At 41.9% G+C, this 26,897-nt stretch overlaps 1 protein-coding gene and 1 non-coding gene across 2 annotated transcripts in view; both read left to right on the forward strand.

The window, feature by feature from the left end:
* kifbp (kinesin family binding protein) overlaps positions 1–26,897 on the forward strand; it is a 60,089-nt gene that overhangs the window by 17,568 nt on the left and 15,624 nt on the right. The window contains exons 3-4 of the mRNA XM_060841822.1: positions 3,877–3,956; positions 20,831–21,014. Of these exons, the coding sequence (XP_060697805.1) occupies positions 3,877–3,956; positions 20,831–21,014 (264 nt within the window). The remainder of the gene's footprint in view (positions 1–3,876; positions 3,957–20,830; positions 21,015–26,897) is intronic.
* trnap-cgg (transfer RNA proline (anticodon CGG)) lies at positions 15,507–15,596 on the forward strand. Its single transcript is given in 2 exon segments — positions 15,507–15,542; positions 15,561–15,596. It is a non-coding gene; the product is annotated as a tRNA-Pro (tRNA).

Genomic DNA, 26,897 nt, shown 5'->3' on the forward strand with positions numbered 1-26,897 from the left:
ATCAGTGCGGTTGGTGACCGTTGTGCGTGTGTGGATTGGTCAGTGCGGTGCCCATTGTAATTGTGTGGATTGGTCTGTGCAGTGACTATTTTTTGTGTGTGTGTGTGTGTGTGTTGGTCAGTGCAGTGACCATTGTGCATGTGTGGATTGGTCACTGCAGTGACCAGTGATTGGCCTAATAGAGTGTGGAAAACATTAATACGTTGCATTGTCTATAAGAAGATGAAAGTATCCATTTTCACAAGAGTGAAAACAGAAGTATTTTGTCTAAAGAATGAGAGATTGTAGAGCTCCAAGATGTGGAGAGATCTGGTTGTCCTGTGTAGTCGAGGTTAGTATGCAATTCAGCTCGTAATTACAAAAGCCAAAAGCATTTTAGTGATTATTGTGAGGGAAATTGTCTACAAAAATAAAAATTTTGTATTTCAGTTATAGAGGATGCCGGTAAGATCACATTTGCTGTACTGTGTGCAGTATTGGTATATAAATATGTTGGAGGCAGTTCATGAAGGTTTGCCAACTTGTATCTTAGATGGGTAGTTAATTTTATGAGGGAAGGTTGGACAGGCTATGGTTCAGAAGAATAAAAGCAGCTCAATATGACAATGTCAGTGTGGAGAGGATGTTTCCTGTTATTGGAGATTCCAGAAATAGACTATTTAAAAAGGTGTCACTCACTTAAGACCGCTGTGAGGTAAAATTCTTTCTCTGGAGGTGATGAATTTTTGAAACTCTCTTCCTGAAAAGACAATGGAAGCAGTCTTTGAAAATTTTTAAGGCAGAGATAGATCTTGGTGATCAGTTGAGTGAACAATTTAGCAGAATTAGTGACTTGGACCCTTTTTTTAAAAGGGCATTTGTAAGCAGCTGCCTTAATGTGACGTAATAGAGTGTTAGAATTAACTCTGCTTGAGTTAAGCAGAGGAAGAGAGGGGTATTTGGTTAACTTTTCGTCAACTAAACAGCTGATTGATAAATAGGATAAGTGAGTATTTCTAGTCTTTAAAGGGAAGGTAAGGTCTTTTTTTTCAGGTCTCTCGACTTTATCTCTTAAAAATACTTTAAGTATGAGATTGGTACTGGTGTAAAAAAAAGTACAACAAAGTGTATTAAAGAATATAGAAGTGATTAAATTGAAATAGAAAGATGTCTGGTCAGATGGTTTGTTGCTGTTTGGTGCTGCTAGATACCGTGTCGATCCAGTGTGCATACATCTGTTGCAGCTCAAACAACTTTGGATTCAAACAGAGAAGCTCAAGTCCAAGCTGTTGTGCCACATGAGGGAGGGGCAAGTTACCTGGCCGCTTTGTTTCAGAAGGGAGTCACTCTCATCTGATTAGATAATTCAGATTTGTCCGTCATCAGGGTTGGCAGTGTGTTACTACTTGTGAAGCAGGAATTGGGACCCTAAGTTGAGGAGGAGAAAACATTTAGTAGATACTATTGCAGTGAGTACTGTCAATGATTAAATTTAAGTCTGAGATACCATTAAAAGGGTTCTAATTGACTGAACATCTTCCAGCATTGTACATATGGGATGGAAGCACAATAACTGTGATCTTAGTAGTCAGGTGTGCTGAGGTGATGACCTTTGAAAAATTACTTTTGCTAACTTATGTCTGTGGTCTTGTGCCAATTTAAATGCTGTGTCTAGGAAATTAATACTTCGCTTGTATATTATGGCTTTAAGTTTAATGGAGTGTTCATAATTATTGAGGATATTGGTGAGTCTCTGCTTTTGCTTCCTGAGAATTTGTATATTGCAAAGGTAAAGAAGGCAATGTTACTACATGACTGCATTGCCTAATAAATTAATGAGAATGGAGAAGAAATGCCTACAAATCAAAATGTAGCCCTTGAGAAAATGTCAAAGACCCCTCAAAAATAAGTGTTAACCATTCAGTATGTAAAGTCCCATTGCATGCTGAGCGAAATATCTCCCTTGTTGGAAATGGTCATTGTTATTGTGTGACATAAAAGTCATTTGTCACTTACCAAGCCTTCCTGAATGCACACCCTTTTGCGAGTTAATTCCTGGCGCTTGCCTTGGATTTGACTCTTACCAAATGCCACCTATATCTATTTATTAAGAATTAACTTAACAGTGAAAGTGATTGGACAACAGCATTATCAGCCAGCATTGTTGGGATAAAGGAATATCAGTGAGGGTGGTTCAAGCTGAGGCCTAGCCAGTCAGACTTGGGGCTGTGCTTGTGGGCAGAAGATGAAGTCTGGTTATAAAACATAGAACAGTACAGCACCATACAGGCCCATCGACCTTCGATGTTGTGCTGACATTTTATCTTACTCTAAGATCAAACTAACCTACTTACCTTACATTTTACTATCATCCATTTGCCTATCTAAGAATCGCTGAATTGTCCCTAATGTCTCTGTCTCTACTACCACTGCTGGCAAGGCATTCCATACAGCCACCACATTCTTTTTAAGGAACTGACCTCTGACATCTCCCCTATGCCTTCCTCCGATCACCTTAAAATTATACTCCCTCGCGAAAGCTATTTCCACCCTGGCAAAAAATCTCTGGCCACTCTATCTATGCCTCTTAACACCTGGTACACCTCTATCAAGTCATCTCTCATTCACTCATCCTCCTTTGCTTCAGTGAGAAAAGCCCTAGCTCCCTCAGGTTTCCTTCATAAGACCTGCCCTCCAGTCCAGGTAGCATCCTGGTAAATCTACTCTACACCCTCATTAAAGCTTCCACATCCTTCCTATAATGAGGCGACCAGAACTGAACACAATATTCCAAGTGTGGTCTAATCAGGATTCTATAGCGCTGCAGCATAACAGCATGGCTCTTAAACTCAATCCCCTTACAAATGAAAGCCGACACATCATATGCCTTCTTAACAACCCTATCAACTTGGGTGGCAACTGTGAAGGATCTATGGACATGGATCCAAGATCCCTCTGTTCCTCCACACTGCCAAGAATCCTGCCTTTAACCCTGTAATCTGCATTCAAATTCAATCATCCAAGATAACTCACTTCATACTTTTCCAGGTTGAACTCCATCAGCTCTCATCCTGTCACTGTCCTGTTGCAACCTACAACAGCCCTCCACACTATCCACAACTCCACGGACCTTTCTGTCATTGGCAAACTTACTAAACTACCCTTCCACTTCCCCAACCAAGCCATTTATAAAATTCTGAAAGAGCAGAGGTCCCAGAACTGATACCTGTGGAACATCACTGTCACTGACCTCTAGGCTGGAGACTTTCCATGTACTGCCACCTTCTGTCTTCTAAGGGCCAGCCAGTTCTATATCTGGACAGCCAAGTTTTGCGGTTTCCCATGCTTTGTTACTTTCTGAATGAGCCTACTATGGGGAACCTTACCAAAGATCTTGCTAAGATCTGTATACACAGCATCCACAGCTTTACATTCAATATGTTTTGTCATTTCATCAAATAATTCAGTAAGAGGCGTGGCCTGCCCCTCACTTAGCCATGCTGGCTATCTCTAATCAAGCTATGCGTTTCCAAGTAATCATAAATCCTATCTCTCCGAACCCTCTCCAATAACTTGCCCACCACCGGTATAAGCCTGACTGTAATTTCCAAGGTTATCCCTATTCCCTTTCTTGTGCAACATTTTTGTTGTGGCAACATGTTGCCATCTTTGATAGCATGGCCTGCTATCAAAGATGGCAACATGTTGCCACAACAAAAATGGGCTTTTATGTGAACTTCTCGACCACTGCCGTGGCACTGGAGCCGAGGAAGTAATAACTTCAGGAGGAGAGGGAGAACTGCCTAAAGAAACAACTGATCAATAATTGCAAAAGGAAGAAGTTACTTGAATAAACTGCAGGATCTGCATAAAGATAATCTGTTACTTATCATTTAGATTGGAACTCCACCACTGGACACCCATGAACACTTCCTGGGAGAAGAGGAGAGGCTGAGTGAGCAGGAGAGACATAAAAGGTATGGTGGTCTTTAACCTGTCAGAGATCAAATGGGAAGTTTGTTTGTAAACAACTGAGGCCATCTGAAGAAGTACGAGTATTGGTAGCTCTGAAATTACAAAGCAATTTTGTGTCTGAGTTCTCAGTAGTACAGATGAAACTGAATTTCAGCCAGCCTTCAGGTTTTTCTGCTAATTTTGTTGTGGTAATCTGAATTTTTTGATGAGATAACACAAGTGGTAAATTTGGAAATGTGTGTGGGTATTTTTGACATGGACTTCTACAAAACATTAGATACATTTCTATTCAAAAGAAATGATTAATAAAAATGGCCAAATGTTTACTGGAAGATCAACTGTTAGGGGGCAATTGCAATAATTTGATGGGAAAGGAACCTAAAAATAGCAGCAAAGTCCTGCAGGATGCTGAAGATCCGAAATAAAAACAAGTAATGCTATAGAAACTCATCAGGTCTGGCAGCATCTGTGAAGAGAGAACCAGAGTTAATGTTTTAAGTCCAGCATGACTTCACACGATGCTATCATCAAAGATGAGTAATGCTGGACTAGAAACGTCAATACTTTCTTTCCGCAAGTGGTACAGGATATGATGACTTCCTTGAGTACGTTCTGTTTTATTTCAGGAATTAGCAGCACTGAGATCAAAAGAAAGAGATATAAAGCAGCATTAAAGTTAAAAATGTCTCAAAATTGCAGGCTAGAGCTAAGGGAAGTAGAAGTGGTGCTGCTGGTATTAATTTGGATTTTTTTCGAAAAAATGTTGGAATCAATTTTACAAGGATGTTGCCAGGGTTGGAGGGTTTGAGCTGTAGGGAGAGATTGAAAAGGCTTGGGCTGTTTTCCCTGTAGCGACAGAGGTGGAGGGGTGACCTTGTAGAGATTTATAAAATCATGAGGGGCATGGATAGGACAAGTAGACAAAGTCTCTTCCCTGGGGTGGGGGAGTTCAGAACTAGAGGGCATAAGTTTAGGGTGAAAGGGGAAAAATATAAAAGAGACCTACAGGACACCTTTTTTACGCAGAGATTGCTGCGTGTATGGAATGAGCTGCCAGCGGAAGTGGTGGAGGCTCTTACAATTGCAGCATTTAAAAGGCATCTGGATGGGTATATGAATAAGAGGGGTTTGGAGGGATATGGGCCAGCCGTTGGCAAGTGGGACTAAATTGGGTTGTGATATTTGGTTGGCATGGACGAGTTGGACGAAGGGTCTGGTTTCTGTGCTGTACATCTCTATGACTCTTAATTATTAAAGGAATAATAGCACATTTGAAAAATCATAAACTAATCAAGGAAAGTCAACATGAAAGGGACCTCTTGCATGGCTAGCATATTAGAGTTTTTCAAGGAAATTTCAACCAGAGTAGATGGGGGAACCGGTGGATGTGTTGTATTTGTCCTTCCAGAAAGCATTTGACAAGGTAACTCCGAAAAGGTTAAGTCATGAGTTAGGAGCTTATTGTGTTGGAGGTAAGTGGCTGTGAGAAATATTGGTGTCAAGACTGAGGTGCTGGAAAAGCATAGCAGGTCAGGCCGCATCCGAGAAGCAGGAGAAATGCCATTTCTGGCAAGAGCCCATCATCAGGAAATCTGTTTCAGGAAGGACACTGAAAGTGCTGTGACACTTTGTTCTAGGAGGGGTCTTCTAATTTGCTCAGGGAAAAGAGCAAATGACTGGAAGTGAGGCAGGTAAAGGGACCCAGGAGGCAGCATTGCAGGAGCATTAGCTCTTATAATTGCCAGCAAGTTTGAGGTACTTCAAATCTCTTAGAGAAGAGTGTGAACTGCATGGGTACGTGAACTACCTGACCATAACACTGCATCCAGGAAACCATTCAAGTGAGGGGAGTAAATAGATTTGCAGTGGTAATATAAGTCTGTGTACTGAAGGTAAAGGAGTCTCTAAGGGACAAGAATCACAGAAAGATAGAATTAGTTAAAAATCACAGAACACCAAGTTATAGTCCAACAGGATTATTTGGAAGCACTAGCACTAGCTTTTGGAATGCTGCTAATTCATCAGGTAGTTGTGGAGCAGGATCATAAGACACAGAATTTATGGCAATAGATCACAGTGTCATGCATGCAACTGATCGTTAAGTCTTTCAACTTTTAGAATGGGTTGCTGATTTCAGTTTATTAAAAGTAAATCCCAGAACTTCTTTCAAAACGCATTCTTGAGATAACTTAAAGTTTTATTTTTAAAAAGTGACTTCTCAACTCAAGAGAATGCATTAAAGGTATGATGTTAGAGTCTGTCTGTCTATCCCAATCTTGAATCAAACTGGTTCGGTTTCCAAAATAGGAACTTATAAAAAATGTGACTGCCTGCAAATAGTGTGCTTTTTGAGCAAAATAGAATTTTTTTGCAATTCCAGTTCTGCAAATGCAAATTAACCCCATAAACTTGTGTGAGTGTGTGTATATGATAGTATGTGTTTACGTGAATGCACCTTTCGGGGGGATGTATATGTGTGTGTCTGAGAGAGAGCATGTTTGTGAGAAAGTGTCTGCATGTGTATGTAAGTGTGTATGTGTGAGAGTGTATAGTGTAGTGGGGTCACCTGTAGTGTGACATGAACCCAAGGTCCCGGTTGAGGCTGTCCTCACGGGTACAGAATTTGCCTATCCGCTCCGCCACTCTGCGTTGTTGTGTATCCAGAACTCCGCCTTGGAGGATGATCATCTGAAGATCCGAGGCCGAATGTCTCTGATCACTGCAGTGTTCCCCAACTGGGAAGGAACATCCCTTCCTGGCGATTGTTGCACGGTGTCCGTTCATCCGTTGTCATAGCGTCTGCTTGTTCTCGCCAGTGTACCATGCCTTGGGACATTCTTGTTTGCGCCGTAAGAGATAGACAATGTCGGCCGAATCACATGAGTACCTGCTGTGTACATGGTGGGTAGTGTCCCCCGTGTAATGGTAGTATCCATGTTGACACTGACACACAGTGGTTGCCCTGACATGGTTGTGTGGTGTTGTGGTCGATGTTGTCCTGAAGGCTAAGCAGTTTGCTTTGAACAGTGGTCTATTTGAGCTTTGGTGATTGTTTAAAGGCGAGGAGTAGAGGTATAGGGAAGATCTTGGCGAAGTGCTCATCCTCATCGATAATGTGTCCCAGGCTGTGAAGAATATGGCATAGTTTCTCCGCTCCCAGGAAGTACTGAGCAACAAAAGGTACCCTATCAGTCACATCCCATGTCTGTCTCCTGCGGACGTAATTATGGGTTTCTCACTGTGGCACATGGAACCGGCAATCAATGGATTGAGCATCGTACCCTGTTCTTATGGGGTGTCTTTCTGGATCTTCAGGTGTCCGTTGCGTCCCTCCTCCTCTGAACAGATCCAGTGTATGCGTAGGGCTTGTCTGCATGGGATAGCTGTTTTCATATGTTTAAGGTCGAAGATAGAGAAGTGCAGCATCGGAAGTTACCTGTGCAGTTGGGGTAGAGTGTGGGACTGAGGTGCCCTTCCTTAATGGAGATGTGTGTGTCCAAAAATGAGACAGATACTAAAGAGTAGTCCATGGTAAGTCTGATAGTGGGATGAAACTTGTTGATATCATTGTACAGTTGTTTCAGCGACTCTTCACCATGGATCCAGAGGAAAAAAATTTCGTCAATATATCTGGTATATGGTGCTGGTCAGAGGTCCTGTGCAGCAAATCCGTCTTGCTCAAACTTGTGCATAAAAATATTGGGATATTTGGTGCAAATTTGGTCTCCTTGGCTGTTCCGTTTGTCTGGATGAAAAACTAGTTGTCAAAAGTGAAAACGTTGTGGTTGAGGATGAAGTGGATGAGTTGTAGAATGGTGCTCTGAGATTGGCAGTTGTTGGTTTTGAGTAATGAGGAATAATAGGAGATAGAAATCAGGAGTGGGAGTGGTCTACAACCCCCTATGACTAAGTTTGATCCATATATATGCCCATAGTGTTAGGTAAGGGGTAAATGTAGGGGTACGGGTGGATTGCGCTTCGGCGGGTCGGTGTGGACTTGTTGGGCCGAAGGGCCTGTTTCCACACTGTAAGTAATCTAATCTAAAATATGTCGTTATTTTCCAATGTGGAGAGTCTGATTTAGGTTGTGCTTGCGCTCTTTGGAATTTAGGAGAATGAAAGGGGATCTTACTGAAACATAGTATTTCAAAATGTTTCCCTTTAAAAGGGAATGCAGTACAGTAATAGTGAAATCTTACAAAAACCATACAAGGTACTCGTCAGCCTTCACCTAGAATCCAGTGAAGAGCTCTGAGCTTGACAGGGTAGGTATGGAGGGTTGTTTCTCTTTGTGACACAGTCCAGCACCATTTGGAATAATCTCAGTGTGAGAGGTTGCCCATTTAAGATGGATGAAGAAAAATTTCATCTGCCAGAGGTAGTAAGACTGGAATTCGTTATTGCAGATGACTATTGAGACTGGGTCTTTCAGTATATTCAAAGTGAAGACAGACAAGCTTTTTAATCAGTAAGAGAATAGAGGGTTATGAGGAAGAGGCAAAAAAGTAACATTGAGGAATATCACATTAGTCATGATCTTGGGCTCAGCTTGATAAGTGGTAACTTCTGCTCCAATGTCTTATGATTTTAGGTAATGAGAATGCCTGTCCTCTTGAGTGAAAATGGGGAGTTAATCATGGATACTAAGGAATTGTATAAAGTGAATATATTTTGCTTTGAATGCAAAAGAAAATCCACTAATATTGGTGAAAAAAGATACATTTTATTGAGGCTTTTCATCTTGCAGCCATCAGGACAGTTAACAGGCAATGCCAATATAAAGGGAAGGCAAGAAAAACAGAAATTGCTGGAAAAGCTTAGAAAGTCTGGCAGCATCTGTGGAGAGAAATCAATTAATATTTTGTGTCCAGTGATTCTTTCTTATAACGTCTGTCAAAGGGAAAAGCAACATTTGTACGAGGAGAGTACGTATTGGTTAGCAGGTAATTGGTAGAGGTGTTGCCATGGAGAATACATCATTTATTGATGACTCACAGCTAACTGCTACTCTTTCGATAAATTTTATACCAGGCAGTTTGATTGTCAATGCCCTGAGAAATGACCCAAGAATGGCTGTCATTTATTTGTTCAGTTGAAACAGGCACAATGTGTATATATGTTCTTTATTTCTAACAATGCTCAACTTCTATACTACAAAATGACAATTTGTATTCCAGCAATAGCTGTGTACCAAGGGATGGATAGAAGAGAGGAATTTGATAAAATAATATTCACTAGGACAGCGGTACTGAGCAAATTGCTGGAACTGCAGCTTTAAGTGTCTGGGTCCTGACAACTGCCTTAGAGTCTTAAAAGTGTTAGCTATTTTTTGTCTTAATTTTCCAAATTTGCTAGATTCTTGAAAGGTTCCATTAGAGTGGCAAGTAGCAAATATTCAAGAAAGGAGAAAGGCAGAAAATATAGGCCGGTTAGCATGACCCCTGTCATAGGGTAAGTGTTGAAGGTGATTATTAAGAGATTTATAGCTGGGCACCTAGAAAACCCTAAGATAGTTTAGAGGAGTTAGCTGCTTACCTGCTAAACTGTATCTAGTTTTGAAGGGCTTTTGCCGGAAAGGTCGATTCTCCTCCCCCTTGGATGCTGACTGACCTGTTGTGCTATTCCAGCACCGCACTCTCAACTCTAATCTCCAGCATCTGCAGTCCGCACTTTCACCTTAGAAACAATTAAGCCAAGTTCCTCTTGTCAACAAAGAGTAATTTTATTTTGTGAATACAATTTATTTAACCAAGCATGCAAAGATTAATAACAGAAAAAGGCTAAGACACTGCAGAGGTAGATATTACTTGTTTTTGCCAATTTTGAAAACATTTGTAGCTCACGTTGAGGTTCTGGATGTAAGTTTGCTTGCTGAGCTGGAAGAATAATTTTTTGACCTTCATCACCATACTAGATAGCATCATCCATGAGCCTCTGGTGGAGCACTGGTGGTATGGTCCACTTTTTATTTGTGTTTAGATTTCCTTGGGTTGATGATATCATGTCCTGTTCCTTTTCTCAGGGGGTGGTAAATGGGATCTAAGTCAGTGTGTTAGTTAATAGAGTTCCGGTTGGAATGCCATGCTTCTAGGAATTCTCATGCGTGTCTCTGTTTGGCTTGTCCTAGGATGGATGTGTTGTGCCAGTTGAGGTGGTGACTTTCCTCATCGGTATGTAAGGATACTGGTGGGAGTGGGTTACGTCTTTTTGTGGCTAGTTGATGTTCATATATCCTGGTGGCTGGCTTTCTGCTTGTTTGTCCAGTGTAGTGTTTGCTACAGTTCTTGCAAGCTATTTTGTAAATGACATTAGTTTTGCTTGTTGTTTATATAGGGTCTTTCAAGTTCATTAGCTGCTGTTTTAGTGTGTTGGTGGGTTTGTGGCTTACCATGATGCCAAGAGGTCTGAGTAGTCCGGCAGTCATTTCCAAGATGTCTTTGATGTAGGACTAAGGTTTCTGGACACGTTTGTCTGTTTGTTTGGGTTTTTTGCTGAGAGATTGGCGGACTGTGTTCATTGAGACCTTTGTCATAACTAAATGAAATAATTTAGAGGAAATCTTCAATAATATCCTTATTGGCATAAAATTCTCGAAACGGGAGGAAAACAGCAACAAACTGCCATTCTTAGATGTCGCAATAGAGTGAACAGCCAATGGGGAACTTCAAACCAGCGCCTACAGGAAAACAACACATACTGACCAAATACTGAAACTACAGAAGCAATCATCCCAACACCCACAAACAGAGCTGCATTAGAATCTTATTTAAACGAGACAACATGCACTGCAGCACAGAGGAAAATCACCTCTACAGTGTATTCAAATAGAACGGGTCCCCAATGAACACAGTCTGCAGATTTCTCAGGAACAAACCCAAACAAGCAGACAAAACACATCCAGAACCCTAGCCAGTCTTCCCTACATCAAAGACATCAATGACTGCCAGACTACTCTGACCTCTTGGCGTTATGGTAGCCTACAAACCCACCAACACACTAAAACAGCATTTAATGAACTTGAAAAACCCTACATAAGCAACAAGCAAAACTAATGTCGTTTACAAAATACCTTGCAAGAACTAACAAACACTACATTGGTTCAACAGGCAGAAAACTAGCCACCAGAATACATGAACATCAACTAGCCACAAAAATACATGACACACACTCTCTAGTATCTTTATTTACAGGTGAGGAAGGACACCACTTCATCTGGGACAACACCTCTATCCTCAGACAAGCCAAACAGGAGATATGCACGAGAATTCCTCGAAGCATGGCATTCCAACCGCAACTCTATCAACAAACATATTAAGTTGGATCCAGTTTACCACCCTCCTGGGAAAAATAACAGGAAATAACATCACCACGGGAAATAATATAATCAACCCAAGGAAACCTAAACACAAATAAAAAGCGGGCCAAACCACTAGTGCTTCACTGGAGGCTTCACCAGATGTGTGGTGACAAAATGTCTGAAAATGAACCTTTCAGCTCAGCAACCAAATTTACATCTATGACTTGTATTCTAACTAGGAATTCCTGATGAAGAGCTCATGCTTGAAACATCGACTCACCCGCTCCTTGGATGCTGCCTGACTGGCTATGCTTTTGCAGCACCACACTTTTCGACTCTGATCTCCAGCTTCTGCAGTCCTCACTTTTTCCAAAATTAACATGAAGCAAATATGAGTAACAGACAAATGAAGGCACAGTTGCAGTTAAATAGCAATGGGATCAAACAGATCCCACAATTTCCAAGTAATCTACTCCCAACATCAGTGACACTATTGTTATGACACGGGGTAAACTCTCCTGCTTAATTTAAAACCAGTAACACAGAAAAGATTTATCCCGTGTAGTAATCTGTAAAACTTTGCGTGGTCAAAAACTATTTAAAGTAAAAAAATTAACAATTTTATTTCTTAAAGTATAACAGAATAATTAACTAACAACTATGTACAAGTCCTTACTCTAACTTATCTTTTACCTTCCCTTTTATAATACTAGTCTGATAAAACTCCCAATTAAGATTTACAAAACAATACATCTCAAAACCAGGCAGTTCTTCTATTTGGATCCTTGTGTGTCTCTTCTTCTTAGGGATTCTGCTTCACAGGTACAGATCCGAAAAGGTACTTTAAGAGAGCTATTTTTCAGGCTGTCTTTTACCCGCTGGAGCTTGGCAGTTCTCCTCCCAACTGTTCAAATGTTCCCCTGTCTTATACCCCAGAGCATTGGATTGTGTCATTGGCTTTTAGGATGGTCAATATACTCTCTTCAAACTTGATTGGAAATTGGTATTTTTGCAGGGAATAATTTAAACTGATTCCAGTCTGTTTTTTTGTCATTTCCAGGCAACCAGCTGATCGAGTTGTTTGAATTAGTATTACATTGTTATGCTGTTGAGAGCACTTGGTGCTGTGTCTAGTAGTTCTGCTGCTTTTAACTCTCTTAAAGTACACACACAACTTCATAGCACTATGATCTTATTAAAACATCACAAAGGGTCACGTTGCTTCACTTTTAATGACTTAGCAGTGAAGCTGCTCCAAACATGACTGCCTCAACCATTCCTCATTTTCTGGTGGTCCACCTTCCTTTCATAGTGTTGTGCCTCAATTTACATACTGTAAATTGAGCCCGCATTTGCTGGAGGTGTTGAAGATTTTAAAAAGTATGCAAAATTTCCCCAGTCCACTTACCTTTCAATCCCAGATTGCTGCACTTAATGAGAATTGCTAATACTATAAATAGTCTTATTTATAATGTTACAATTATAAATTTAAAATCCCTTTATAAACAGACACTCTACACACATGCATATAGACAGACGGTTAAAAAAAAGGGTGTTATAGGCAGAAAGAAAACTTGGGAAAGCCGTTCTTTAGTCCTTTCACAGTATTCACTGAGATGGTTCTTGTGATTGGAGCACTCACTGCTTCCGATCTTCCTTCTGCTGCTTTCATGAGCTTAGAGAAGACCTGGGATGACGGGTTAGCACTCTGACTTATTAATTAAAAGTACTAACTTGCAGCAACTGCTTAAGGAAAAATATACTCTTCAAGCTTAATCTGGTTGTTAGTGCAAGAAGCAGCCCTAAAATGTACAACTACCTGCCAATCGATCACCTAGTTGTTCACAAGCAGAAGGCCTTTCTCATCGATAACTGTACATTAGCCCACAGCCCGGTCAGTTACTTTTTGCCAGTTTGTACTCAGCCCTTGACTACTTTGTCTGGGAATCATCTCCTCTTGCTTGAACCAGCACCTGTGTAAACATTGCAATGAGTATCAGATTACTTGCTCTCAAAATTGCAGTGATGTTTCAACAATCCTTTGTTTCTAAACCAGTTCGTTTCTATTTCAGTCCACAATCAAAAATACAGGGAAAAAAAAACTAAGCGTGGTCTTTACATTTGGGGCAATGCTCCCCTGGATTCTTGGAAATTGCACTCCAGTATTTCCTCAGCCACAACTCCAATTTTCCACAAATTGACAATGTCACCAAGTCAATGCTGTACTGGATTGTTTCCCTGAGCTCAAGCTGCTCAGTTACAATAAGCTATTACTATTATGATATTTGGCATCTTCTGAGCCCCAACTGCTCCCAGGTCTTACAGTCATAGAGATCTACAACACAGAAAAAGGCCCTTGTACCCTTAAGAAATCCACACTGCTAACTGACACAGCAGTTAATCTGCACAGTTACTGTCTTGCTGTTTGAATTTATGTATCTCTCAATATTGGAGTGCGTGTAGGAAAACTTAACAGAGCGCAATACTGATTTTAAAGGAACCTATGTGGGAGAGCTCACAGCACAGGAACAGAGAGATTTTTAAGTGTAGCCTTGCTGTAAATACACAGTAGTGAGTAGAGTGGTTCTTTCTTGATTATGTTTTATTGAGATCTGTCTCTTGATTAAATTTTAAAAAATATAAGTATTAAGTTAACCTGGAGTTTTTTGTTTAAAAGCAATAAGACAGTGCTATTTTCTGGGTCTGTAGATTGTGAAGGGCAAAGATGGCTTTTAATAGAATGATATGCTCTTGTCAGATGTGGGAGTTTAGGGAGAATGTATATGTTAATGAGGATTATGTCTGCAGGAAATGTCTTTGGTTGCGAATCCAACCGAATGGATCAGTTGGAGCGACAGTTAGAAACAATGAGGAAGTTTCAAGAGCAAGGAGGAATGATGAATGGCAGTTATAGGAAGGGAGAAAAGCTGCAGATACAGTCAGGTGGATGAGTTAACTCCAAGCAAGGTAGGAGAGGTGGGCAGGTAGTGCAGGAGTCTTCCGTGGCCATCCCCATTTCATACAAGTATGCTGATTTGAAAAATGTGGGGGTGATGGACTCTCGGAGGAATATAGCATGAACAGCCAAGTTTCTGGTATCAAGAAAGACTCTAATGTAATGAGGGGTACATTGGATTCCAAGCGAACAATTGTGATAGGGAACTCTGTAGTCAGAGGCACAGATAGATGTTTCTGCAGCCAGCAGCGAACAATTAGAATGGTGTATTAGGATCAAGGATGTCTCGGGGTGCAGAATGTTCTCAAATGAAGAGGAGCCAGCAGAAGTGCATTGTACACTTTAGAACCAACAACATTGGAAGGGAAAAGGATGAGATTCTGAAAGGAGAATATAGAAAGGTGGGCAGGAAGTTAAAAAGGATGTCCTCAAAGGTAATAATATCTGGAGTACTCCTGGTGCTACAAGCTAGTAAGGGTTGGAATAGGAGGACAGAGCAGATGAACTGGTATATGGGAGAAGGGGTCACATTTCTGGATCATTGGAATCTCTTCTGGAGTAGAGGTGAGGCAGGGAGATTTGCTAAAGCTGCTTGAGAGGATTTAAACTAGTAAGGTGGCAGGGGGTGGGACTCTGAAATAGTGAGGAAAGACATCAATCTGAGACTGGTACAGTTGGGAAAAGGAGTGAGTCAAACAGTCAGGGCAGACAGAGACAAAGCAGAGAAAAGGTAGGACTGATAAATTGAGCTGCATTTACTTCAATGCAAGAGGCCCAACAGGGAAGGCAGGTGAACTCGGGGCATGGGTAGGAACATGGGACTGGGATATCATAGCAATTACGGAAATGTGGCTCGGGGATGGACAGGACTGGCAGCTTAATGTTCCAGGGTACAAATACTAAATGAAGGATGGAAAGGGGGCAAGAGTGGCGTTTTGGTAAGGGATAGCATTACAGCTGTATTGAGGGAGGATATTCCTGGGAATGCATCCAGGGAAGTTATTTTAGTGAAACTGAGAAATAAGAAAAGGATAGTCACCTTATTGGGATTGTATTATAGACCCCATAATGGTCAGCAGGAAATTGAAAAACAAATTTGTAAGGAGATCTCAGTTATTTGTAAGAATAATAGGGTGGTTATGGCAGGGGATTTTAACTTTGCAAACATAGACTGGGACTGCCGTAGTGCCATAGTTTAGATGGAGAGGAATTTGTTAAGTGTGTACAAGAAAATTTTCTGATTCAGTATGCGGATGTACTGACGAGAGAAGATGCAAAACTTGATCTACTCTTGTATGTGGCTCGTTGGTCTAGGGGAATGATTCTCGCTTCGGGCATCCTGGTGCGTGGGCGTGCGAGAGATCCCGGGTTCAAATCCCGGACGAGCCCTTATTTTTACATTGCCTTGTGCGAAAACGGCCAATCAGTTCTCTCAAAAAGCAGCTTCGTTCAACGAGATCCGATGAATCAGGGATGGGGCAGAGCTACCATTACAGTGAACGCGGCAAGGGCAACACTTATTCAAAGCGAAAATGAGTTTTAGTGGGCAGCACGGTGGCACAGTGGTTAGCACTGCTGCCTCACAGCGCCAGAGACCCGGGTTCAATTCCCGACTCAGGCGACTGACTGTGTGGAGTTTGCACATTCTCCCCGTGTCTGCGTGGGTTTCCTCCGGGTGCTCCGGTTTCCTCCCACAGTCCGGTGCGGGTCAGGTGAATTGGCCATGCTAAATTGCCCGTAGAGTTAGGTAAGGGGTAAATGTAGGGGTATGGGTGGGTTGCACTTCGGTGGGTCGGTGTGGACTTGTTGGGCCGAAGGGCCTGTTTCCACACTGTAAGTAATCTAAAAAAAATAAGGCAGGGCAGGTGACTGAGGTGTCAGTGGGGAGCACTTTGGGACCAGCAACCATAATTCTATTTGTTTTTAAATAGTGATTGGAAAGGATAGACATGATCTAAAAGTTGAAGTTCTAAATTGGAGGAAGACTAATTTTGACAGTCTTAGGCAAAAACTTTCAAAAGCTGACTGGGAACAAATGTTCACAGGTAAAGAGACAGTTGAAAAATGGGAGGCCTTCAAAAATGAGATAACAGTATATTCCTGTTGGGATGAAAGAAAGGACTGGTAGGTATAGGGAATGCTGGATGATTAGAGAAACTGAAGTTTTGGTTAAAGAAAAGAAGAAAGCATGTGTCAGTTATAAACAGGAGAGATCAAGCGAATCCTCAGAAAAGTATAAAGGCAGTAGGAGTATTCTTAAGAGGGAAATCAGGAGGGCAAAAAGGGGACATGAGATAGCTTTGGCAAGTAGAGTTAAAGAGAATCCAAAGGGTTTTTATAAATACTTTAAAGGACAAAAGGGTGACAAGGGACAGAATCGGGCACCTCAAAGATCAGCAAGGCAGCCTGTGTGTGCAGCCACAGGAGATGGAGGAGACACCAAACAAGTATTTTGCATCAGTGTTTACTGTGGAAAAGGATATGGAAGATATAGAATGTGGGAAATAGATGGTGACATGTTGAAAAATGTCCATATTACAGAGGAGGAGGTGCTGGATCTCTTGAAGTGGATAAAACACCAGGGCGTGATAATGTGTAGCCTAGAATTCTGTGGGAAGCTTGGGAAGTGATTGCTGAGCTCCTTGCTGAGATATTTATGTCATTGACAATCACAGGTGAGGTGCCGAAAGACTGGAGGTTGGCAAACGTGGTACCACTATTTAAGAAAGGTGGTATAGAAAAGCCAGGGAGCTACATACTGGTAAGCCTGCTGTCAGTGTTGGAGGTTTGGATCAGAGTGGTGCTGGAAAAGGTCAGGCAGCATCCGAGGAGAAAGAAAATCAACTTTTTGGGCAAAAGCCCTTCATCAGGAATAGAAGTAGGGAGCCTCCAGGGTGGAGAGATAAATGGGGGGGTGGGGCTGGGGAGAAAGTAGCAAAGAGTACAATAAGTGAATGGGGATGGGGATGGAGGTGATAACTCAGAGGGGAGGGTGGAACGGATAGGTGGGAAGGGAGATTGGCAGGTAGGACAGGTCATGAGGACTGTGCTGAGCTGGAAAGTTGGAACTGAGGTAAGGTGAAGGGAGGAGAAATGAGGAAACTGGTGAAGTCCATATTGATGTCCTGGGGTGGAAGTGTTCTGAGGCGGATGATGAGGCATTCTTCCTCCAGGCGTCGGGTGGTGAGGGAGCGGCGGTTGAGAAGGCCCAGGACCTGAATGTTCTCAGCAGAGTGGGAGGGGGAGTTGAAATGTTGGGTCACGGGGCGGTGGGGTTGATTGATGCGGGTGTCCCGGAGATGTTCCCTAAAGCACTCTGCGAGGAAGCATCCAGTCTCCTCAACGTAGAGGAGACCGCATCAGGAGCAATGGATACAATAAATGACATTGGTGGATGTGCAAGTGAAACTTTGATGGATGTGGAAGACTCCTTTGGGGCCTTGGATGGAGGTGAGGGAGGAGGTGTGGGCACAGGTTTGCAATTCCTGTGGTGGCAGGGGATGAAGGGCTTATGCTCGAAACGTCGAATTCTCTATTCCTGAGATGCTGCCTAACCTGCTGTGCTTTGACCAGCAACACATTTGCAGCTGTGATCTCCAGCATCTGCAGACCTCATTTTTTACTGGCAGGGGAGGGTGCCAGGATGGGAGGGTGAGTTGTTGGGGAGCGTGGACCTGACCAGGTAGTCACAGATGTGACCTGTTCTGATTTCAGTGATGAGCAAGTTGTTGGAGGGAATCCAGAGGGACAGGATTTACATGTATTTGGAAAGGCATGGGCTGATTACGGATAGTCAGTATGGCTTTGTGTGGGGGAAATCATGTCTCGTGAACTTAGTTGAGTTTTTTGAAGAAGTAACAAAGAGAATTGATGAGGGCAGAGTGGTAGACGTGATCTATATGGGCTTCAGTAGGCGTTCGACAAGGTTCCCCATTGGAGACTGGTTAACAAGGTTAGATCTTATGAAATATAGAGAGAATTAGCCATTTAGATACATAACTGGCTTGAAGGTATAAGACAGAGAGTGGAGGGCTGCTTGTCAGACTGGAGGCCTGTGACCAGTGGAGTGCCACAAGGATAAGTGCTGGGTCTACTACTTTTTATCATTGATATAAATGATTTGGATGTGAACATAGGAGGTATCGTTAGTTGGCGGCACGGTGGCACAGTGGTTAGCACTGCTGACTCACAGCACCAGAGACCCGGGTTCAATTCCCGACTCAGGCGATTGACTGTGTGGAGTTTGCACGTTCTCCCCGTGTCTGCGTGGGTTTCCTCCGGGTGCTCCGGTTTCCTCCCACAGTCCAAAGATGTACGGGTCAGGTGAATTGGCCATGCTAAATTGCCCATAGTGTTAGGTAAGGGGTAAATGTAGGGGTATGGGTGGGTTGCGCTTCGGCGGGTCGGTGTGGACTTGTTGGGCCAAAGGGCCTGTTTCCACACTGTAAGTAATCTAATCTAAGTCTCTGTCTGCCACTCTAACTATGTATCTTATCAAATGACATCAAACTTGGAGGTGTAGTGAACAGTGAAGGTTACCTCAGAGTACAATGGGATCTTGATCAGATGCGCCAATGGGCTGAGGAGTGGCAGATGGAATTTAATTTAGATAAATGTGAGGTGTTGCATTTTGGAAAAGCAAATCTTAGCAGGACTTATACAATTAATGGTAAAATCCTGGGGTATGTTGCTGAACAAAGAGACCTTGAAGTGCAGGTTCATAGTTCCTTGAAAGTGGGGTTGCAGGTAGATAGGATAGTGAAAGGAGAGCATACCAAATACCTTCCTTTATTGGCCAGAGCATTGGATATAGGAGTTGGGAGGTCATGTTATGCCTGTACAGGACATTGGTTAGGTCACTTTTGGAATACTGCATGCAGTTGTGGCCTCCTTACTATTGGAAACTTGATAGGATTCAGTAAAGATTTACAAGGATGTTGCCAAGATTGGAACATTTGGCAAGGACGAGTTGGACTAAAGGGCCTGTGTCTGTGCTGTACATCTCAATGACTATGTCTGTGCCAGTCAAAATGTCTCATCCCATTTTTCAGCACTTGGCGCTCACCCCCCAAATAGCCTTGCATTCCTTGGCATTGCAAGTGTATTGTCGCTCCATTTCCCCTCCTCTGTTGAAGCAAAAAGCTCAGAGACACAGTATAGTTTTACCTCCTTCATCTTTATTCCAGGCCCTGGAGAGAGAGAGAACGATTGCCCGTGTGCACGGGGACGTGAGTTCACAGTCTTCTCTGGAACAGCAGTCTCTCAATGAACTGTATAGTCATTTTACAGGGAGGAATATTATGAGAGTTTCTACGTCTACCATCCTTGCAGGCAGTGAGTTCCAGATTCTAGTCATCTTCTGGGTGAACAAATTTTTCCTCATGTATCCTATAATCCTTCTGTCCTGTAAATCTGTGTCTCCTAGTCATTGATCATTCCATCAACACATTTCTCTGAGCACTCGCTAGACAGCAGCACAGCTGAAAGCAGACTTGCCTAACATGGAGGCTGCATCTCTTCTAATCACATACTCTCTTCCAGGCTCACTTTCATTTTTTAGCTTCTTTTCAGTAATTCGTGATCTATCCTGAGTAATCACTTGCCAGGTAGAACTCACTGAAATTAATATTTTGGAAAAGTCAAAACTACAAACTTTGTGAACTCTCTATTCCTTAAATGTTACCATTTTCACAGAACTTTCGCTTAAAAATTACATGCAACAAGAATGGTTTTCATCACATCTATCAGACAGGTTCTCAAATGCATTGAGAGTTAGTGCAGGATGCTAAGAAATCATAGAACATAGAACAATACAGTGCAGACATCGGCCCTTGACGTTGCGCTGACCTGTGAACTATTCTCATCTTGTCCTCCTGCACGATCCCAAAATCATCCATGTGCTTACCTAAGGATTGTTTAAATCTCCCTAATGTAGCTGAGTTGACATTAGCAGATACTGCACTCCATGCCGTTACCATTCTCTGAATAAAGAACCTGCCTCTGAAATCTATCTTAAATCTATCAGCCCTCAATTTGTAGCTATGCCCCCTCGTACACGCTGACATCATCATCCTAGGAAAAAGACTTTCACTGTCTACCCTATCTAATCTTCTGATCATCTTGTATGTCTCTATCAAATCCCCTCTTAGCTTTCTTGCCAATGAGAACAGGTTCAAGTCAATCAGAAAAAAATGTACCAAACCTACGTCTGTTTCAACTCAACAAAATTGACGATAGCCACTTGCTGATTCATTGTCAGGTCAATGTCCTGACCAATCAGAAAACTTAAAGCCAAGCAGTTAAGTGTCAGTCAGCATAATCTAGTGCATTATTGCCTTTACTAATTGGTATCTACTTCCCAACCAAACAGCATCCTTCTCATACTTAATAAATATTGTTTTACCTTTGCATCAGTATTTTTATGTATTTTCCTGATGACTGACATGTAAAAAGCTTTGACAAATGTCTTTTTCATCAGTAATCAATTTCTACAAAATCAGTACTACAAAATCACTGCTACCTTCCTTTGTGGTAAGGTATGACACCAATCAGAGATTTTCCCTAATTGCATTTATGTATTGCCTGAAAAGTCTTATGAATTTCAATATGTTTGGTTTGTATAGGTTTGAGAAGGTTTACACTCATACTTTGTATTACCTGGCACAAGTCTACAAGCATCTGGATATGAATGAGAAGGCTGCCTGGTACTGCCATACTACCCTGCAACGCCAGCTTCAGTTTACTCATTACAACCCTGTGGAGTGGGCTATCAATGCTGCTACTTTGTCCCAGTATTATATCACAAAGGTAAGTCTGCATGTGTGTAGTCTTCAGGCAGCAGTCTGGGTATTATGATTACTGCATGGTGCCAGGACCTCAGAAGCAATTCTAGAATGTGCGCTTCACACAGATGTTTGAGAGTTGGTTTAAAATTGGATTTCTGAGCACTCAAAGTTACCACTACCTATAGTCTTCCATCACCTATGGAAAATTGTCCTTTACAACTTTATAAAGAAAATTCTTCACAGAAAGATAATGCTGGACCAGGAAGGGAGTGAGGTTGAGTGGACAGGTGGTCATGTTGACAAGATGGGCTATGAGGAGCAGGAATGAGACAGGACAGGGAGGTGTGGGATCGGCTGAGATGTGGCATGGAGGGGTAGGATCAGGTGAGACTGTGAGGTGGTGAGACAGGGCAGGGAGTGTGGGATCAGGTGAGACATGGCATGGAGGGATAGGATCAGGTGAGACTGTGAGGCGGAGTAAAAAACAACACTTCTTTATTTTTTCTCATTTCTTTGGTTTGGAACTGAGTTGAAGTTAAGAATTGAACTTTGAACAGCAGCTTATTTTAAATGATGAGAACAGAGATGGGTGTTTTCTTTTGAGAACTGGCCTGGATAGATAATGCAACATAATTGCTGATCTAAGGACACAAGGTAATTCAGCATCAAGCTATTGCTATACTCATGGCTGGCAGCTATTTGTATGTTAACTGATCAATCGAGGGAGAGCCAGTTCTAACTGGGTCTTGGCAGTTTTATCTTGTAGAGACTTCTAGACATTGTGCTGCTTGATTTTGCTCGCTTTCTGGTTTCTTTTCGGTTTGTGAATTGTTAAAAGGTCTGAGAAAATAATCTAGTCTGAAAGAAATAAGGAAGTATTTTTAAGTTAGTGACTTTGGAATTCAAGCAAGTTATTCTGCTTTTCTGTGAACAGTTGTCCAAGGTTTTTATGAAGGCCGAGTATCAGTTGTTGGAAACTGTTTGTTTATTGAACTGGCAAATTACAATTCTTTTAATCTCTTTTTAATTTATCCCATAACTGTGTCTGTATATGTTAATGTGGGTTATGATCAAAGAAGATTATGCTTTAGATCATTGATATTGTGATATTTTCATCAGGATGTGGTTGATGGAGGGACAGGACTGGCAGTACAATATTTCAGGATACAGGATCAGCGGACAGGACAGAGGAGGGTATAAATGAAGAGGAAGTGTTACGTTATTAATTAAGGAGTCAGTTACTGCAGTAAGGAGTGGCTACATCTTGAAAGGGTCTTCAAAGAAGCTTTATAGCTCGAGCTTATGAATCAAATGGGAGCAGTAATGCTATTGGGAGGGTTTTATAGGTCCCAAACAGATAGCAGGCAATTGAGCAAATATGTAAACAATTCACTGAGGGATGTAAAAATAGTAATAAGACAATTATACTAAGGGATTTAAATTTGCCCAATATTATTTGAATTAATCATAGGATTTAAGAATTTAGAGGGGACAGATTTCTTGGAATGTATTCAGGAGAGTACTTTTTTATATCATCATGTAGGAGGTCCCAAAAGATAGAGTGTAGCACTGGCCCTAATTCTGGGAAATAAAGCAAGAGAGGTATTCAAGGTGGAAGTATTTTAATGATAGCAACCAGAACACAATATATTTTAAAGTTGTTCCGGAAAAGGCAAAAGATGGTCTGCAAAAAAATGTTTTGTTTTGTGGAAATGCAGATTTTATTAAAAGAAAACAGGGTCTCGCAAAAGACGACTAGGAGATCTGCTTAATTGTAAATGTACAGCAAAATAGTGGCAAGCATTCAAAAAACAAACTAGGGAGAGTACAATCCAACATGTTCTCTTCCAAGTGAAATATAGGAGCAGCAAGCCCAGAGAACCCTCGATGTCTAAGAATATTCAGAATTGGATGAAGAATAAAATAGAGGCATGTAACAAAGGGAGAAAATCAACAGGGATCGTAGCAAAGTAAGGAATGCGCGAGTGGATCTTAAGGAAGCAATTAGGAGAGCAAAGTGGGTATAGGGCAAGGAAAATACTGGTGGGCAAGATTAGGGAGAATCTTAAGATATTCTGCAAGTATATCAATGGGAGGAGAATAACCAAGAAAAGATTAGGGCTCATTAGAGACCAAGGGAAAAATGTGTGTGGAGTAAAAAGTGAGGTCTGCAGACGCTGGAGATCAGAGCTGAAAATGTGTTGCTGGTTAAAGCGCAGCAGGTCAGGCAGCATCCAAGGAACAGGAAATTCGACGTTTCGGGCAAAAGCCCTTCATCAGGAATGAATCCTGATGAAGGGCTTTTGCCCGAAACGTCGAATTCCCTGTTCCTTGGATGCTGCCTGACCTGCTGCGCTTTAACCAGCAACACATTTTCAGCAAAAATGTGTGTGGAGCCAGAGGACATTGGTAGAATGGTAAATAAAGTCATAAAGTTGTGTAGCATGGAAACAGGCTGTTCGGTCCAGCTTGTCCATGCTGACTAGCTGTCCTAAATTAATCTAGTCCCATTTGCCAGCATTAGTCCATATCTCTCTAAACTCTTCCTAATCATATTCCTATCCAGATGCCTTTTAAATATTGTAATTGTACCAGCCTACTCCACCTCTTCTGGCATCTCATTGCACCACCATCCTCTGCGAGGAACAGTTACCCCTCAGGTCCCTTTTAAATCTTTCCTCTCTCATTTTTGACTCCCCTACGCTGGGGAAAAGACCTTGACTATTCACCCTATCTACGTCCCACATTATTTTATAAACCTGTATAAGGTTACCCCTCAGCCTCCAACATTCCAGGGAATATAGTCCCAGCCTATTCAGCGTCTCCCTATAGCGCAAATCTTCCCACCCTGGCAACATCCTTGTAAGGATTCGGAGAAGATTTACAAATTTAATAACATCCTCCCAACAGCACAGAGACCAGAACTGAACGCAGTTTTCCAAAAGTGACCTAACCAGTATCCTGTACAGCTGCAACATGATATCCCTAGTGCTGTTGTCAATGTACTGAGCAATAAAAGGAAGCATACCAAACACCTTCACTATGCTGTTTGCCTGAGACTCCATTTTTGGGAAATGTGAACCTGTACCCCAAAGTGTCTTTGTTCGACAACATTCCCCAGGGCCCTACCATTAACAGTATACATCCTGCCCTAATATGCCTTAACAAAATGCAACACTCCCTTTATCCAAATTAAATTCCATCTGCCACTCTTCAGCCCATCTGATCAATGTGTTTGAATAATCATTGTCACTGTCCACTATACCACCATTTTTGGTGTCATCTGCAAACTTTCTAACCATACCTCCTATATTCACATCCAAATTATTTATATAAATGACAAAAAGTAGTGGACCCAGCACCGATTGTTGTGGCATACCACTGGTCACTGGCCTCCAGTCTGAAAAGCAAACTTTCACAACTACCCTCTGTCTCTTACTCTGAAGCCAATTTTGTATCCAAATGGCTAGCTCTCAATGTAATCTAATCTTGCTAACCAGTCTACCATGCGGAATCTTATTGAATGCCTTGTTGAAGTCCATACAGGCAACATTCACCACTATGCCGCCTTCATTTTTCTTTGTCATTTCTTCAAAAAATCCAGTCCAGGAAGAGAAAAAACATTGAGAAGATTCAGAGATTATAGCAGCCAGGAGATATTCACTGAACCTTCCAACTCTTCTGAGAACTCCAAGAGCTTCTGATGTTACTCAGAAATCCTAATCTGAGAGAGCTGGTCCCAACCAAACTGCTTCTACTGTTCGAACTTTAAAAAAAATCCCAAGGCATCACAAGTTTTTTACTTTCTTAGAGACAGCTCCGCACCTCTGCCTTACAATCTCTCTTCACAAAAAAAAACCAAGACACAAGTGTTTGGATAAGAGAGGATTTCAGCAAGGCTTTTGACATGGTCCCACACAGAATCATAGAATCCTATAGCATGGAAGCAGGCCATCTGGCCCATCCTATCCACACCGACCCTCCAAAGAGAATCCCACCAAGTCCCATCTGACACCCTGACCTTAAACCTGCATTTCCAATGGAAAATCCATCTGATCTACACATATCTGGACATTATAGGTCATTTAGCATGGCCCAACTAACATAGGAAACTGATAAAAATGGTGAAGACATATGGGATCCAGGGTAAGTTGGCAACTTGACTTGGTGACAGAAGACAGAGGGTGGTGGAACAAGACTTTGTGTGACTGGAGCTTGGTGTACAGTGACATAACACAGGAATCCGTTCTGAGTCTCTTATTGTATGTGATATTCATAAGTGATGTGGATGAGAATGTGGGGAGGACGATAAGTTTGTAGAAGACAAAAAAATAGTGGTTGATAGCAAAGAGGAATGTTTTAAGTTATAAGAGGATATAAAGAAATTGGACAGATTGGGCAAATCAGTGACTGATGGAATTTAACACTACTAAGTGTGAGGTGATGAGTTTTGGAAAAAGTAACAAGACAGGGGAGTATTCGTGAATGATAGGAAGCTTAGAGAAAATGGAGAGGGGATCTTGGTCTACTTGCCCACAAATCCCCTCAAGATGGTTAATAGGGTAGAACATAGAACATTACAGCACAGTACAGGCCCTTCGGCCCTCATTGTTGGTTCCATAGGTTGGAGCAATCTGAAGCCCATCTATCCTACTCTATTCTATTTTCATACATATGCCTGTCCATTGACCATTTAAATGCACTTAACGTTGATGAGTCTACTAATGTTAGAAGCAGTGCGGCCCACGACCCTACTACTCTGAGTTAAGAAACTACCTCTGACATCTGTCCTATACCTGTCACCTCTCAATTTAAAACTATGTTCTCTCGTGCTAACCATCACTATTAGCGGCTCTCACTGTTCACCCTGTCTAGCCTTCTGATTATCTTATATGTCTCAATTAGGTCACCTCTCAGCCACCTTCTCTCTAATGAAAACAGCCGCCAGTCCCTCAGCCTTCCCTCACAAGACCTTCCCTCCATACCAGTCAACATCCTAGTAAATTTCCTCTGATTCGTCTCCAAAGCTACTCATCTTTCCTATAATGTGGTGACCAGAATTGTATGCAATACTGCAATGCAACCACACCAGAGTTTTGTACAGCTGCAGCATGATCTCATAGCTCTGAAACTCAATCTCTCTACTATATGCCTTCTTAACAACCCTATCCACCTGACTGGCAACTTTCAGGGATCTATGTACATGGACACCGAGATCTCTCTGCTCATCTAGACTACCAAGAACCTTACCATTAGCCCAGTATTCTCTATCCCTGTTGCACCTTCCAAAGTGAATCACCTCACACGTTTCCGCATTAAACTCCATTTGCCACCTGTTAGCCCAGCTCTGCACCTTATCTATGTTTCTTTGTAAGCTGCGCTGCAATATCCACAACTCCATCGACCTTCGTGTCATCCGCAAATTTACTGACTCATCCTTCTACACCCTCATCCAGGTCATTTATAAAAATGACAAACAGCAGTGGCCCCAAAAAGGGTGGTTAAGCATATAACTGAGTGTTCAGGACTGGCAAGTATCAACAAAAAGGAAGGACAAGAACAGCAAGGTAAGGGAACCTTGGATGACGAGGGACTATGTCAATTTAGTCGAAAGGAAAAAAGTAGCATATGTAAGGTTTAGGAAGCTAAAATCGGACAGTACCTGTGAGGAATATAAAGAAAGGATATAACTCGAACATGGAATTAGAACAGCAAGAAGGCGCCATGGCAAGTGGGGTTAAAGAGAATCCTAAGGCATTCTATATATACATTTCAAAAGAAGAGGATAACTAAGGAGAAGAGCAGGATCACTAATGGATAAAGAAGGAAGCTTTTGCTTGGAGGCAGACAATGTGGGTGAGTTCCTAAATGATTACTTTGTGTCGGTATTCACACAGGAGAAAGA

Source organism: Hemiscyllium ocellatum, chromosome 22 (assembly GCF_020745735.1).
Source record: "Hemiscyllium ocellatum isolate sHemOce1 chromosome 22, sHemOce1.pat.X.cur, whole genome shotgun sequence".
Taxonomy (NCBI): Eukaryota; Metazoa; Chordata; class Chondrichthyes; order Orectolobiformes; family Hemiscylliidae; genus Hemiscyllium; species Hemiscyllium ocellatum.